This window comes from Hylaeus anthracinus, unplaced genomic scaffold, assembly GCF_026225885.1.
Source record: "Hylaeus anthracinus isolate JK02 unplaced genomic scaffold, UHH_iyHylAnth1.0_haploid 0, whole genome shotgun sequence".
Taxonomy (NCBI): domain Eukaryota; kingdom Metazoa; phylum Arthropoda; class Insecta; order Hymenoptera; family Colletidae; genus Hylaeus; species Hylaeus anthracinus.
The window spans coordinates 22,533,910-22,547,682 of record NW_026533254.1 but is presented as its reverse complement, the minus strand read 5'-3'; the positions used below and the strand labels follow the sequence as shown (position 1 = coordinate 22,547,682).

General features: G+C 43.8%; 1 protein-coding gene across 1 annotated transcript in view; it reads right to left on the bottom strand.

The window, feature by feature from the left end:
- Positions 1-13,773, bottom strand: part of LOC128896276 (disintegrin and metalloproteinase domain-containing protein 10-like) — a 166,816-nt gene that overhangs the window by 36,973 nt on the left and 116,070 nt on the right. The window contains exons 4-5 of the mRNA XM_054159527.1: positions 3,672-3,942; positions 1,589-1,747 (exon numbers count right to left, since the gene is read on the bottom strand). Coding sequence (XP_054015502.1) covers positions 1,589-1,747; positions 3,672-3,942 — 430 coding nt within the window. The remainder of the gene's footprint in view (positions 1-1,588; positions 1,748-3,671; positions 3,943-13,773) is intronic.

Below are 13,773 nucleotides of genomic sequence, written 5' to 3'. Positions count from 1 at the left end.
AATTTTGGTTAAGAGGCGAAGTTTGAACGTATTGATTATGCTGTATAGTCACTTCATACTTTTATGTATCCATGCATCCTCTTTTTTGAAAATTAATTTTGTACCAGGAGAGAACTTCGAACCACACATTTCCACCCTGTAAACGCGTTCCACGCATACGGTATATATTAAACAATATATTTAAACTCCGCGCTTTGATGGCAAAAAAAAATGCAAAGTTTCGACCGAGAAACGCCGACATGGTCAATTTAACCGCGCGTTTCCATTTATTCGACTTCAAACGAATTTCCACCGATACCAACCGATTGTGAATTTTAGTTTATACCATTGCAGACACGCTCCACGCCTCCGCGTCTCCATCTCTCCACTGACAGAAATTAGATTTTTAAATTTGTACCCACGTAGCTCCAGGCGCGGAATAACAAGATTTCAACTTCAAAGGCGAAACGCGAAATTTCCAATTTATATTTTGGGGAGACCGCCCGCTACGATTTAAAAAAAAAAAAAAAAAAAAAGCGGCGTGATTTTTGCGTCGCGGGTGTCGGATCCCTGTCGATACGTGATCTCCAGCCGAACAACAAATCAAACTCTTTCAAAAAAAGAGCCAGTAGCAGAAACGGCTCCCGATAAGGATAAACCCGGCCGCGGTCAACGTTAAATTGGATCGACGATAATGGTGTTTGCACTCGATTTTTGACGTTCTCATCGGCGCGCGTTCCGACGCCGTCGGATAATCTGACTTTTCCCTAGCCCCCGGAAATAGGTGTGCTCTTTAAATGGAAGCGCAAGCATTGCACGGCAAACATTCAAGCGAATCGACGGGACGTTAAGTAACCGTTGCGCTTTTCTTCGCCGGGGGTCTGGCAACTTTCTTCAGACCTTCGACGTTCGAGGGGCCTGCTGGAATATTTCATCGACGTGTTCACCGAGACGGGGTAAATGGAACGGGAGCGTTAAGCCGAACGAACGAGGCCGAAGGGTGCGAGGGAGAATGTTTGATCGAGAACGAACGAGGCCTGTATAACTTCTTGTCGGTTGCGCAACTTCTCTATATTTTTTTTTTTTTTATGCAATTAACTTTCGAGCGAACGCGTTGCTTCGTTTTATTATAGTTCATTTTGTAGTCGAAGCCACGTGGAAAAAGAAAACGCGGAGTAAGTAGAACGTGCCATACAGAGTCAGGCAAGTGGATGAGGACAGTCACTGGTCAGACAAACGAATGAATAACTTGCAAGTATGATAATATTGGCTCGATAGATTACCTAGTACAGTAGCACATAAATAATTAGACGTGTAGTCTAGTACCTCCTTGGTCATGCAAATTAAGTGGTAATGATCGTCCAGGCAAGTAGAATAATTGCATTACTGGCCAGACAACGGGATTACTTCCCCTCTGAGTGGAATAACCCTACCACTAACCTACCAAGTAGACCAGTACAATAATAACTCAGACAAAAGACGACCACACACAACGAATTAATTTCCACCGAGTGTCCCATTATTCGTACACATTCAATCGCGTCTCGAACGTCCAGGGGACTAGCATCAGGCATTCCTCGATCCACGGGAGTTCATCAAGTAATTTTACCTGTCGAGTAGCTCCAGGTTGTGGGAGCTCGCGGTGGGGTCCTTTTTCCTGGCGTCCTTCGGATAGAAACCCGGCTTGGCGCGGGAGTTCCCCTCGTTTTGGTGTTGATAAAGCGGCCGCATTGTGTCCCCGAGATATCCACTCCACGTCCTGTTCGTCCTGCAAACGATTTTTCGTCGGTGAGCGTGTTCGGGGGAAACTACAGCTCGGACCGGTGAATCCCTCATGCTGAACCGATCAGCTCCGTCGGTCCCGGATAAACGAGAGAAATCGCTGGGGGTGCGGGCAGGAGAGATAAGGGTGACATATGTCGAATAATACGTAACAGCGCGGGTGGCAATTTACTTCGGGGGATCGTTCTCGACGGAGCCTTCCTTTGGCTCGCCTCACGACTTCGTTCCGTGTACGATGGACTCGCTGGATTCTCTTAACAGTTTCCTTTTTATAAGCGTCTGTGTAGCTCTGTTGTTTTTTTTTTTTTTTTTTTTTTTTTTTTACGAGTCTTTTATACGCCAGCGAAGTTTTACCTTTTACAGGCCTCTCGCTCGTTTAAGTCCTCTGTTGAGCGTGACGCGATTTCGAAATTTCATCGACTCGGAGTGAAGCGAGCTTTCGAAGCATTTCAAGCAGTCATGTCGGACTTATTTTTGCCTCGAGAACCAATTTGCACTTCGGTTTTATGTCGCAGCCTGTAAATGCACAATCTTATCACGGTCAGAATATTTTAAGCGTAAGTTTTTCGAGGGAAAATTTGCACATTAGATGGCAAAAGGCTGTTGACATCAAAGACGATTATATAATTAATTAAAAATAATTAATGTTAAAAATAAAAATTATCCATGTAGACGGTGGTTGGATCACGTCGAGTCAGTCGAAACAGTCCAATAGAATTTATCCTTATTAGTAGAACAATTGCCCCTAATGAATTAACAAATTGGCGACCCGTCAAGGCATGGCTGCACAGTAAAACAATTTTAAAAGCCAAGAGGGTCACAGAATCTAATGGATCGTGCCACGTGTTTGACATTCCTGATCCAGAGGCTGTGCAGACCCTTTGATTAGGTTCAACTTAAAGTGGTACCTAGGGTATATCGTCGAGGACAGGCCTGACTCGAATTCTTTCCAAAGTTCGTCGCCGGAATAGCGAACGACACCAAAACTTTCCTCGATGCGACTTCGATTAACCGCGTTCGCTCCGATTCGAGCAAAAATGGGCCAAGGTGGACCAATCATTTATCGTAAACGCGGAACCCATGGCGACCGCAGACGTAACAAACGGATGCAAACTCGAGGCCACGCGACGGCCATTGGAGCCCGTTCGAACGAAAGTTTACGCGAAAGCGACGCCCCAACTCGAGCGCGACCGAACTGTTTATCTCGGCCAAGAGTAATCGGAACAACTCGTAGTCTCCTCTCTACCCTGTGTCACCAGAAACTCTTGCCCGGGCCACGTCGGTAAACGTTATCATTAATCGACGCCAAGAACCCTGCCAAATCAGCCCTCGAAACCTCTGTGCTCTAATTGTGGCTTGCGTTCCGTCGCGCGCGTCGCACGAAAATCATCGGGTTTCCCTGGCATCCCCTTTGAGCCACGGCGTCCCTAGTAATTCTGTTAACTTCGTCCGATGACGGCGCGCGATTAATAGCGCCACGGTTTGACCTCTGGCCCCGGTAAGCCGCTTTGCGAACCCCGAGCCATCGAGATGGAAGGGACCCGCGTAAAAATGGAAAACGTAAACCCCTCGGGTGGTTGCCTAGTGTCATTTGAAATTCTATTATACCGCTCGATGTGTGCTACCGGCTGATATTAGCTTTATATAGGGGGTATTGAATGTATTACGCGCAACCACGGGGATATTACATGTCCAAATTGCACGCGAGACTCTCTTCAACTGGAATCACCGCTCCCGCAGACGAGACGCTGGTGTTTGGGAATTTTTTCTGAGGTTACTAAACGTCCGTATTTCTGCTAAATGGGTATCGTCGTGTCAACTGTCCTGTCTAATACAATATTTTTAGGTAAACTTTGAAGAAGTCTTTCAAGTATTAACGAGCCAACGTCTTCAAGTTTAGAATCGCTTACCTCAGTTCGTTCAACGTGTTTTCCCGCAAGACTTCGCTGGCGCATGGATATCCATTGGGGCGAGGAACGCTCACGTCGACCGAACGATACGCTATCGTGTGGTGGTGAACGGTGTCAGTGGCGTCATTTCGCTCACCGTCTTGACGATGACATACGAGCGGGGAGTATCTGCTGGCTGGTTCAATGTAGATTTCGTCGGACGCGGTGAAAATCGTTCCGTCGAAGAGACCCTCCTCCGTCACGATCCCATGCACCGATGAATTTTCATCGTCTGAAAGAAACGAGACACCCGGTTAACTTCAATGTACCACCACGTAGCGAAGGATTTTTGGTAGCTATTATATTGTAGACATTTCTGCTGTTATCTGCTTTTATGCCCCTTTCCCACTTGAATGATTTACGAAATTATCACTTGTTAGACATTCGCATAGTTAAGCTTCAAGCTACCTATTCAAGCTTCAAGACACAAGGTGGTAAAAGTATCGTTTGATAGTTATCTATGTGAAGAATATTAAGTCACACTTACACTTAAAAAATTGGATTAAAATTCTTACTCGACTGTTATGCACGTAATGGACCTTAAAGCCACTCTTCCACCTGAACCATGCTATTGAATAAAATTCCTATATAGTGGTCACGTGCGTCCAGGACCCTTAAGCCACTCTCCCACTTAATTGATGATATTTAAAATTATATCATTCGATAGCCTTCTTCTATCTGAACAACGTGATCAACAAAATTCTTACTCGACAATCACTTGCATATCGAATGCTTAAGCCACTTTCCCACTTGATTGAGGTCTAACATCGTCCTCTATCGATAATGAAACGACTTCTCTCACATTTTACATCGTTTCCCAGTCACTGTGAATTGCACGAGCTCCAGAAATTCATCCCCCAGCACTCAATTCGCGATTTCCCGGCAACAAAGTGGTGAATGTTGACATCCTTGCGTCGGTATGCTTCCCGAGTAAGCCAAGGCCATCTTTTTCGCGAACGTAGTAACCACGCTCGTAAATCGTGAGATTTACGCGTGCAAGAGCCGCGTATGAGGGAATCAGCGTTTATATCGCGTTTGCTAGCCCCGGACCGCTAGGGCCAACTGTGAATTTATATTCGGTTGATTCGTTGCATCATCGTAACGTATCAGATCGACGATGCGTCGACGGTTTCAGAATGCGTGATTCGCTCGTCCACGTTTTACGTCCTTGGCGCATTCTTCTCTCCCCTCGTCGTCTTCATCCATCTTTTTACAGCCTCGAGAGTCGCTTTTAAGGCGATTTTGGTCGAGCTTTTCCATATTACGATGATGACTGTGAATGGCGACTACGACTGGAGGATATTTTTGTTCAGGCGTACGTAATTACGTGGCCGCGAGACGTGACGATGCATTTAAACGACTAAAAATGTGCCACGATGATAAAATCGTTTATCGTTAATGCGAGTACATGCATCTTGCCGACACGCGTTATTTGGTGTTTGATCGCAGTTTAATATTGCGATTAAACGAATGCGCGACATTCCGCTCCCCGCCTCCTCCCGAATGGAATGTATTATTCAGTGTTCAATATTTACGTGTCATTCGGTGGGGCTATCTAATGAGTGCTGGCGCACGTACGCGACATAATGCGCGCCGAGCGCTCATTTAAATCGAAAGGACCGAAGAATAGTTTTGAATCGATCATTAACTGTACAACCACTGTCTTTGTTATTCGTTAATGGTAACTCTTCATATACATTGTATATACTATTATACCCTCGCTGATTTTCTATCTATTAAATAAGTTCATACAATATTCATGCTTTAAGCCAAGCATTAAAAATAGATATCTAGTGATTTGAATTAAAAAAATTGATTACATCTTCTAGATTCGTTTAAAAATTTATTTAATTTACTCGCGAGGATATTTAGTATTTTATTAAGCAATCGAAGAGCTAAACGAGACTTCCTTTTAACTTTAATCAAATGTTTTGAATAATAATTCCCTTTTTGTTGTTCTGCATGGATCCATTAATTCGTGTCTGTCACCTATTTGGACCCACTTACTGAATAGTCTAAACGCATCAGAAATAGATTCTCGCTCATGGAATTCCAGTGTCGATCAAATTGCGCTCGTCAAGCTTCTCGCTGGTCACACTTCCCGGTATTTTCCGCAGGTGTGCGGGTATTCGAGCGAATAATTGAATTTTTAATGCGCCAACGCTCGAACGCCCGTCAAATTACTAACAATTGATTAATTCGAGCGAAATCGGATCCCCCCTGCATCGCCTACTGTGAAGCTCCTTTAAACTATGGTACGCACTCCTGAAGGGGTCGCGTTGAAATCCTTAAAGGTCGCTGAAAATTCCTAAAAATACCATCTACCCTTTTTGTTATAGTAGTTGAAAGAAAATCCCCTTGTACGAAATTATGGAAACTCGTTTCAGGCTCAAAAAAGTTTCGAATATAATTTCAGCCTATTTGGAACTAAACTTTTTATAATATAACGACTGTAATGAAATCATGAACCGTTAACGAGGGTGAGAAAAATCGTATAAAATTTTGAATGGCTTTTTACCTTCGCGAATATCGTTTCCTCGAGGACGAGAGATTTTGGGCCGTACCAGCTGCTCTCAAACGGTCAATTTTGAATTAATCAATCGCTACATTACACGAAATTCCAGGGGCAGTTCTCCCAGCAGCTATCAACGCTATTAACGTTGATTTCGACATGTGTACTACGTAATACTATTAACGGTGTTTCGTTGCGTGGTGCGTTGCACGCGGTTCTATTGAAATGCAAGCAACGTTTATACAGACGCGTGGAATTTTCACTGAAAATAAATTAAACCGTGCAAATCTGTTTATAGAGCCTCTATGGCGTGTTTGTAACCAGAAAAATCAATTTACTTGACCCACTCTAATACCTTTGTTAAAACAAATATGCAATACAAAATACATACGTTGGACTCGCGCAAAATAAATCCCTTTCAATATATCGCAAAATCACAGTTTACCTCGAATGAAGAAGTACACGAAAAAAATTGATACTTACGCCAATGGAAATATATGTACGATACAGAAAACCTGATACTTACGCCAATGGATGTTGACGTTTTCTTCCAGAAAAAAACACTGGAGTATGTAATCTTTTTATATAGAAAAATTTTAATCGAAAGTGTCAACTACTCGTGTTCCCGTTTTATACGCAAATAATTTAGCTTGAAAAAATGATTTCATGTTCGACGATATCGCGTCGACTGGATCAGTCCGAAAGTCCTTTCGAGTGTGTCGTTTCGTCGCGTGTTTTTACAACTGGCCGGAGGGGGTCGATCAATTCTGAAACGATACTGGTCACAGTTTGTTTTAAAGATTTCCATTTCGAGCTTCAACGTCCCATGTCCGGTTCGGTTATTCTTCTCTAAGTGTGCGCAGCTGGAGATTGCTTCGCGTGCGGTTCCGCCTCGAAATGAACCTCTTCGTTCCGTGTCGTTGTTGCCGAGAGCTGTGTGTACAAATAGACGGCGAAACAGAGAAAGTAAACCCGAGTAAGGGAGAGAATCTTGCCCGTGGAATAAGCTTTCGCTGCAATGTTTGCGGTTGCAAACAACGCGCAATTACGGGGAATATACTTTTAATTGAGGCGGGGTTTAACCTGTACAGATAAAGTAAGAAATGGAACGGGCAAGGTTAGCCAAGGAAACGTCGATGGCACACTTGTCGCTGACCCTTTAAAAGTCCCTCTTTTCCACTCTACATTTTTATTGTTCTTTTCTTGTATCTCCTCCGCTCCGATCTATTCCTCCGGCCATACAAATTTCTCCTTTCTTAGATAGGAAACCTAAATATTAAATTAATATCGAAAAGTAGATTTCCAATTTAAAATTGAGTCAGTCGTTTCTACCTCATTCTGGATGTAAATTTAACGCAGACGTTAAATCGATTTGATAACATATAAGAAGTTACACTTACAAAAATTGCACTTCACCGACAATTGACTAATTCTTAACCGTAAAGTAGATACTTCACGTTAATTGGAGGTTTCGGATCCGAGTTAATTAACTTTCCCCGACGACTCCAGCGATGGATAAAATATCCAGCGTCCGGCTAGTAATATTCCGAAGGTAATGGATCACAGCACTTGCAGTTCTGCCAGCTTCGGTAACTAGCGTCAGGCTGGCAAGCCTGAACGGGACCGCACAGTTAGAAGCTGCCAGCAATTATCGAGGCGGCGTGATCAAAAGCCCATTGATTTAACGATGCGCCGAAATACATAGTTTCCACTTGAACGAATACATAAGGTAATACAAACCCCTGCTTCCTTCTTCCCTACCCCCTTGTATCATCCCGACGCTTTCATTGATACACGAATACAGCGGTGTTTACGGGCTCGCCACGGCTGATTGGTCACCATTGAACGCGGGGCCTCTCTGTTTGATCTTTAGAATTCGCCTTCGACGCAGAGAGATCCAGCTTAGGAGTGTCGAGTGATTTCTGAAATTCATGTTTTATACGCCCCCGCCTCGTTCGCTCGTGCCTCATAACGCTTCAAAGCACGCTTTTGACCTAACCCCTAGTGCCCGCTTGTGTTCCGACTCTCCCGATCAGGGAAAATCGGACGAAGTGAAAATGTAAGTGAAAGTAGAGTAGCTATAGTCGGACGTTATTGTTCTCGACGAAAAGAATATCGATATTTGGGATTGTTTCCTGGCAGTACCGAATGTTTCATACGAATGATTGATGGATGCGTTGAAAGTACGTACTTTGGACACTGCTTCTGGCTATTTTCATAAACAAATGTTGGTTGGCGTAGAAAATACCAGCGTTTTTGTCCCGCGCTTCTTTAGAAGAATTGTCGATCTTAAATTGTCGGTGCTCTGCGCAAGTATACTCGTCAAATTATTTTATTTTTGTCGTGTTCAAGACGAGTTACATCGCATGAGCTTATTGTTAATGAGTTAACTCGTCTTGAGTACGTCAAGAACAAAATAATTTAATACTCGCGCAGAGCACCGAAAAAGTTAAAGAAATCGATATTTTGACATATTTTCGCGTACATTTACAGCAGTGTTCTTCTACTTTCGTGAGAACAATTAAGTTTGTGCAGATAGAGGTGCTCTGCAAACAACGCTGCCTGGTTGCTGTTTATTTTCGTCGCCATTTTCATCCCCCTATTCAACCGTGGGATAAACGCGTCCTGATAATTCGCGTAGAAAGGGTGGCTTCAATCGTTCATCCCGGTCCCTTTGTCGCCGGTCGTTTCTCTGGCAACAATAGACTTTTCCGAGAATTACGAACTTCGCCATTCAAATGAGATTCAACAATTACACGATTTTGCCATTGGGACTCCTTCTGTCGCTGTTTCCTTAAGAAAAGACCATAGACGAGTTGGACGATGGTGGCGTATTGTTAGTTGTTGGTCGTCGAAAGCGGTCGTGGCGTTATGCTTTGCGTTTCGTTTACTTTGCCACGCTAGTTCTAGTTTGTATAGCTGAGCTATGAAGTAGTTTAATATTGTAGGAGTCTAAACGAAAAATAAGACACGGGGATTCGAAGCCACGATCCTCGGATCCACAGTCGACCGCTTTACCTACGCGACCAATCCCGTACCCTACGTTTCGTGTTCTTATTTGACTCCTTATTGTTGGATATGGGAGGCGCGGATACTACAATATCGTACGTGAAGGGGCCACTTCTGCTTTGGATTTGGAAAGCACTCAATTCTGGAAGGTGAGTTTCAATTTTCAATTTTTAATTCCATATTTTATAAATTCATTATATATTTAATCAACAACATCTTAAGAATCGATGACTTTCCGTAGTTTTTCCACGATGAAGGACGATTACGCGGTTCATTTGAATACCACAGTATCACGAACCACATTTTATTGGGTTGAAAGGCAACCTTTCACATTCTGTGTGAATTGACATAACTGTCACATTTAAGCTGGCGGAAAACCATTGAATGCGCTGAATGGAAAGGAAACTCAGATAAGCGTGTTATTAAACTTTTTCGCAATGCACGTTCACTAAAATACACAGACGTTTTCAGGACGCCATGTTTCAGCGTTTCTCAAACTTGACTTTCTCGCGAACCACCCGCGGTAAAATGTAATTCTATTTCTTTTTTTTTGTATGTACGTACGTATATAAAAAGGCTTTCAGAAACGAAATCGTGTTTGATAAAATATTTTCACTGGCAACTGATAGGTTCCGTAATTTTTAATTCAAACGTTTTGTACGTTGATTACTAAAGCAATAGGAAAAAATAAATATGAAATAAAATTATCGTATTTGCGAACGAAAAATCCAATAAAATATCCTGCCTCTCGTTGCTTTTAATTGAAGCGAAATGAAATGTGATGAGTGCGTTATGAGCTCAAGTCAAATTTGATAAAACGATAAAAATGATTTCAATTCATTTATATATATATATATAAATATATTGCTATCAAGTGCTTTTAATACTAATTATAATGCAATACTTTGAGTAGTATTTTTATTTGCATTTAATATAATGATTATTTCAGAAAAGTAAATGTCATAAACTGGTCCCGTTTTGAGAGGAATCTTTTTTTCTAAATCAATTAAAAAATGACTCTTGTGTAGGGTCGAACGGTTTGAGAAACGCTGCCCAGTACAATGTACCGTGAACGAATGTTAAATACCCAATGCAGCACATCGAAAATGTCGCAGCGATCGTTACTCCTTTCATGTTTTAATTCCAATACGAGAAGCCCCGTCGCGCTTCGCGGAAAAGACAGTTTCTCTCGTAGCCCCTGTATTCAGAGCCGTTGGTTACGTTGCTTCGTGATGCGCGCCTTTCATGAATTTCCGCGACACGCTTCTATTCACGTTTCCGCTCGGGGCTTCCTAAGCCGCCGTATATCGTAAGTTTCCCCCATTGTCCGACGCGTTTCAATGGATTTCCCCATTCCGCGGCAACTTCCCAAACTTTCCCTCGCGAGTGTCGCGTGCCATTTCCTGTATCGCTTGTGCGCGAATCGGTTTTGTAATTGAACTCGATCGCTGATTGCGTCGAAAAATTATTACCGTTGCGTCGACTGACTTCCAAACGTTCTCAAACACTTTCAAACGTACACAAACTATGTCCGAATACTTTTAGATAAAGTGGGACTTTGATTAACGGGCCCCATTGGGACCGAAACAGGGATATCATACATTCCCAAACACTCTGATTCTTATTCACTCTCAAACATACACAATCATCTAAACTGTGCTTCGAGCACACCGAGGAGGAGTCATCCTACAGCTCCCCAGCTGCAAGTTCAAAGCTGTCCCACCTCCGTGGGTCAACAAACGTTAAGGAAAATTGTACTTTGACCCACCTGCCGCGGCACCGTGGCGCATTGCTCTCGGTCTAATTACACGATAAGCCAGTTACCTCGGGTCCCGTGATCCCTAATGCGCCCAAACAGTGAGGACACCGAGCCGAGTATAAATTTTTCAGGCTTACCGCGAACGGATTTTCGCGTCGCGGGATTCCCCGGGACGTCGATAGCGTTAGTTATCGAGGTGGAAAATAATGTCATGAATAATGGAGGGACGTACCGCGATATGTACTCCGTGGATGGGTGCAGTCGCATTGAGGGCCAGCGACCGTGCAAAAGGCGGAAGGGAGCGAAAGGAATGGGAAAGTAGCTCCGCGCAAAGTGCCCTGGAGCTGCCGGATAATTCGCTGATGTATTCACTCGGTCCCCGATGTCGTCTCGTTATCTTTGACTCGGTTAAATACAAAATCAGAACCGCGACGTCAGCTAGGGTCACTCCAGACCCTGGGGGGCTGATTAAAAATATTCTCCAAGTCGCAATTTCTTTTAGCGAAGGCGTAGTATTCTTACTGGAATTAAGGGCGAAGTTGTCGTTCGAATCACAGTTTTCTATTCGACGGCCATCGGCATGCTTCAGGTGTTATTACACTTTTATCTCGTCAGAATAATAAGTAGCCACGTCAAAGTTCCAGGGGGATGCAAACAGCGTCAGTAATGGGGATATTGGAACTTTGATACGGAAGGAAGAGAGTTCAGCAACTCAATTTTTTACAGGTAATTAGAAACCTGCTGCGCAAGTGTTTCTGAGAAGGGCCCTCTGGTCCGAAGTGCTGACGAGAGGCGGTTCTTCGTGAATTTTTTTTTATCAAACTCCGTCCACAGCAGCTTCGCCAACTTTGCATGGTTATTTATACATATTTCAAGAAACCATACAATTTTTTTCATGTAGAAATATTAATTCACTAGATCATTGTATGAGTCATTAATAGATGCCCCAATGAACTTCGACTTTTCCATAATCGAAGAAATTATAAACATTAAATAATCAATTTTCCAAGGTCTCAAAACATAAGACCCTTCCAAAAATTCCTCTGCGTTGGCCAAACGACATAGTCCTCGCCTAAAATTTGTCTTTCGACGATTAGCATTCCACGAACATCCATCGTGCTAAAACGTATCCCTTTAAGACCGCCTGTCGAGCAGGTTCGTTCGGCTAAACGCAAACGCGCGTCGGCTACCAGTGTTTTAAATGCAAAATTGAGCTACCCTGCTACCCCTGCGCCTGATGGAATTTAATTACAACGATCTGTCGTCGGGGGAATGCGACCGCTCGAAAGGCCAATCGTATTTCGACGGGTTCGAGTGGGCAACGTGTCGATGGAAAGTCGATAACGGGCTGCAGGCTGTATTCGCCACTCGCGACGCACAAACGACCCGTCCTCCAATCATTTCTCTCGGCCCACGGAATCGACTTCCACCCCGGCGCCGTGATCCCTGCAAGTGCACGCGGAGGGACAGATAAACTGTCTAACCTGAGCGATTTATGGGTACATACGCGACTACGAGCCTCATCAAATCACACGAATGTTCTGAGCTACTCCTAACGTAGCACACAGCATTACTTGAAAAAGAAATTGGAAGGTGGAGGCTCCTGTATCTCCAATTTCGTCATAGGCCCAATTGTGGGCCCCATCAAATTTTGTGAATTATCTGATCTACTCTTAAGATTTCTCTGCGAAATAACGTAGAATTTTGATGCTCTGTGTTCCTAATTTCATCGCAGAGAGGGCCCCAATTATGGGCCTTATAGGAAATCCCATAAAATTTCGCGAATATTCTGATCTATCCTTAAGCTTCCTCTGCACAATAAATTAGAAGTTTAAGCCCCTGTGTCCCTAATTTCATCGCAGGGAGGGGCCCAATTGTGGGGCTCATAGCTAAACCACAATAAATCGTGCGAATATTCAGACCTATTCTCAACATAGGACGTAGTTTTCCAATGAAAAATAAAACGAATGGTCCATGTACACCCGATTTTCACGCAGGGGGGCCCTGCAATGATGGGCCTTTGGGGTGTAGCGTCCCCACATTCCCGAAGCTCTGGCACATCAATGTCATAAATTACAACAAATTGTATGTTTGCGCGGTGGAAATTGCGTATCGAGTACTTTCGAAAACAGAGTCGTAAGACTAAAACTCTAGAGAGTAGTTCCAACTCTAAGAACTTGAGTAACCGCAACTAGTATAAAGACTCGTATCCTTCATTTTTGGCCACCTCACAAACGAGCGAACTTTTTACTCCCATTTTACTGCCTCGCGGACTCCAAGGGCGGTTTTACGAAATTCCGAAGAGAAAGAGTAAGTAAAGCTGTTTGCAGTAGAAACAGCCGACGTCGGGCGGGCAATTCCGATTGTTTGAACTACGGCCAAACGACGATCAAGGATAACCAGAGTATTAAAGTCCCTCTGAGATGTCATACGAAACGAGCTTAAAGAGACTGCCATTCTTGGCTCCGAATCCTTTGGTTTTCCAGCTGTTCTCCAATTCCAGAGGTCTACGCTATTTTCTAGCTGGTAAAGGATTATTCCCGTCGAAAAATAAAATTCCAACCCCCGCGGAATCCTTTTCCCGAACCTCCCCCCACGCCTGGCGAGTCTTTTCTCAGTCGATCGGATGTAAAATGCCAGGGATACGAAAGATGGAGAACGCAGACGTCTCCTCGCGTTTCTGAAAGGCTTCCCCAGAAGTCCCTCGTGGTAAATCACTCGGTCCCGACCGGGAGCATCCCTCCCCCGCCGACTGGTTTATCCATTTTCGGGGGCGGCAGACG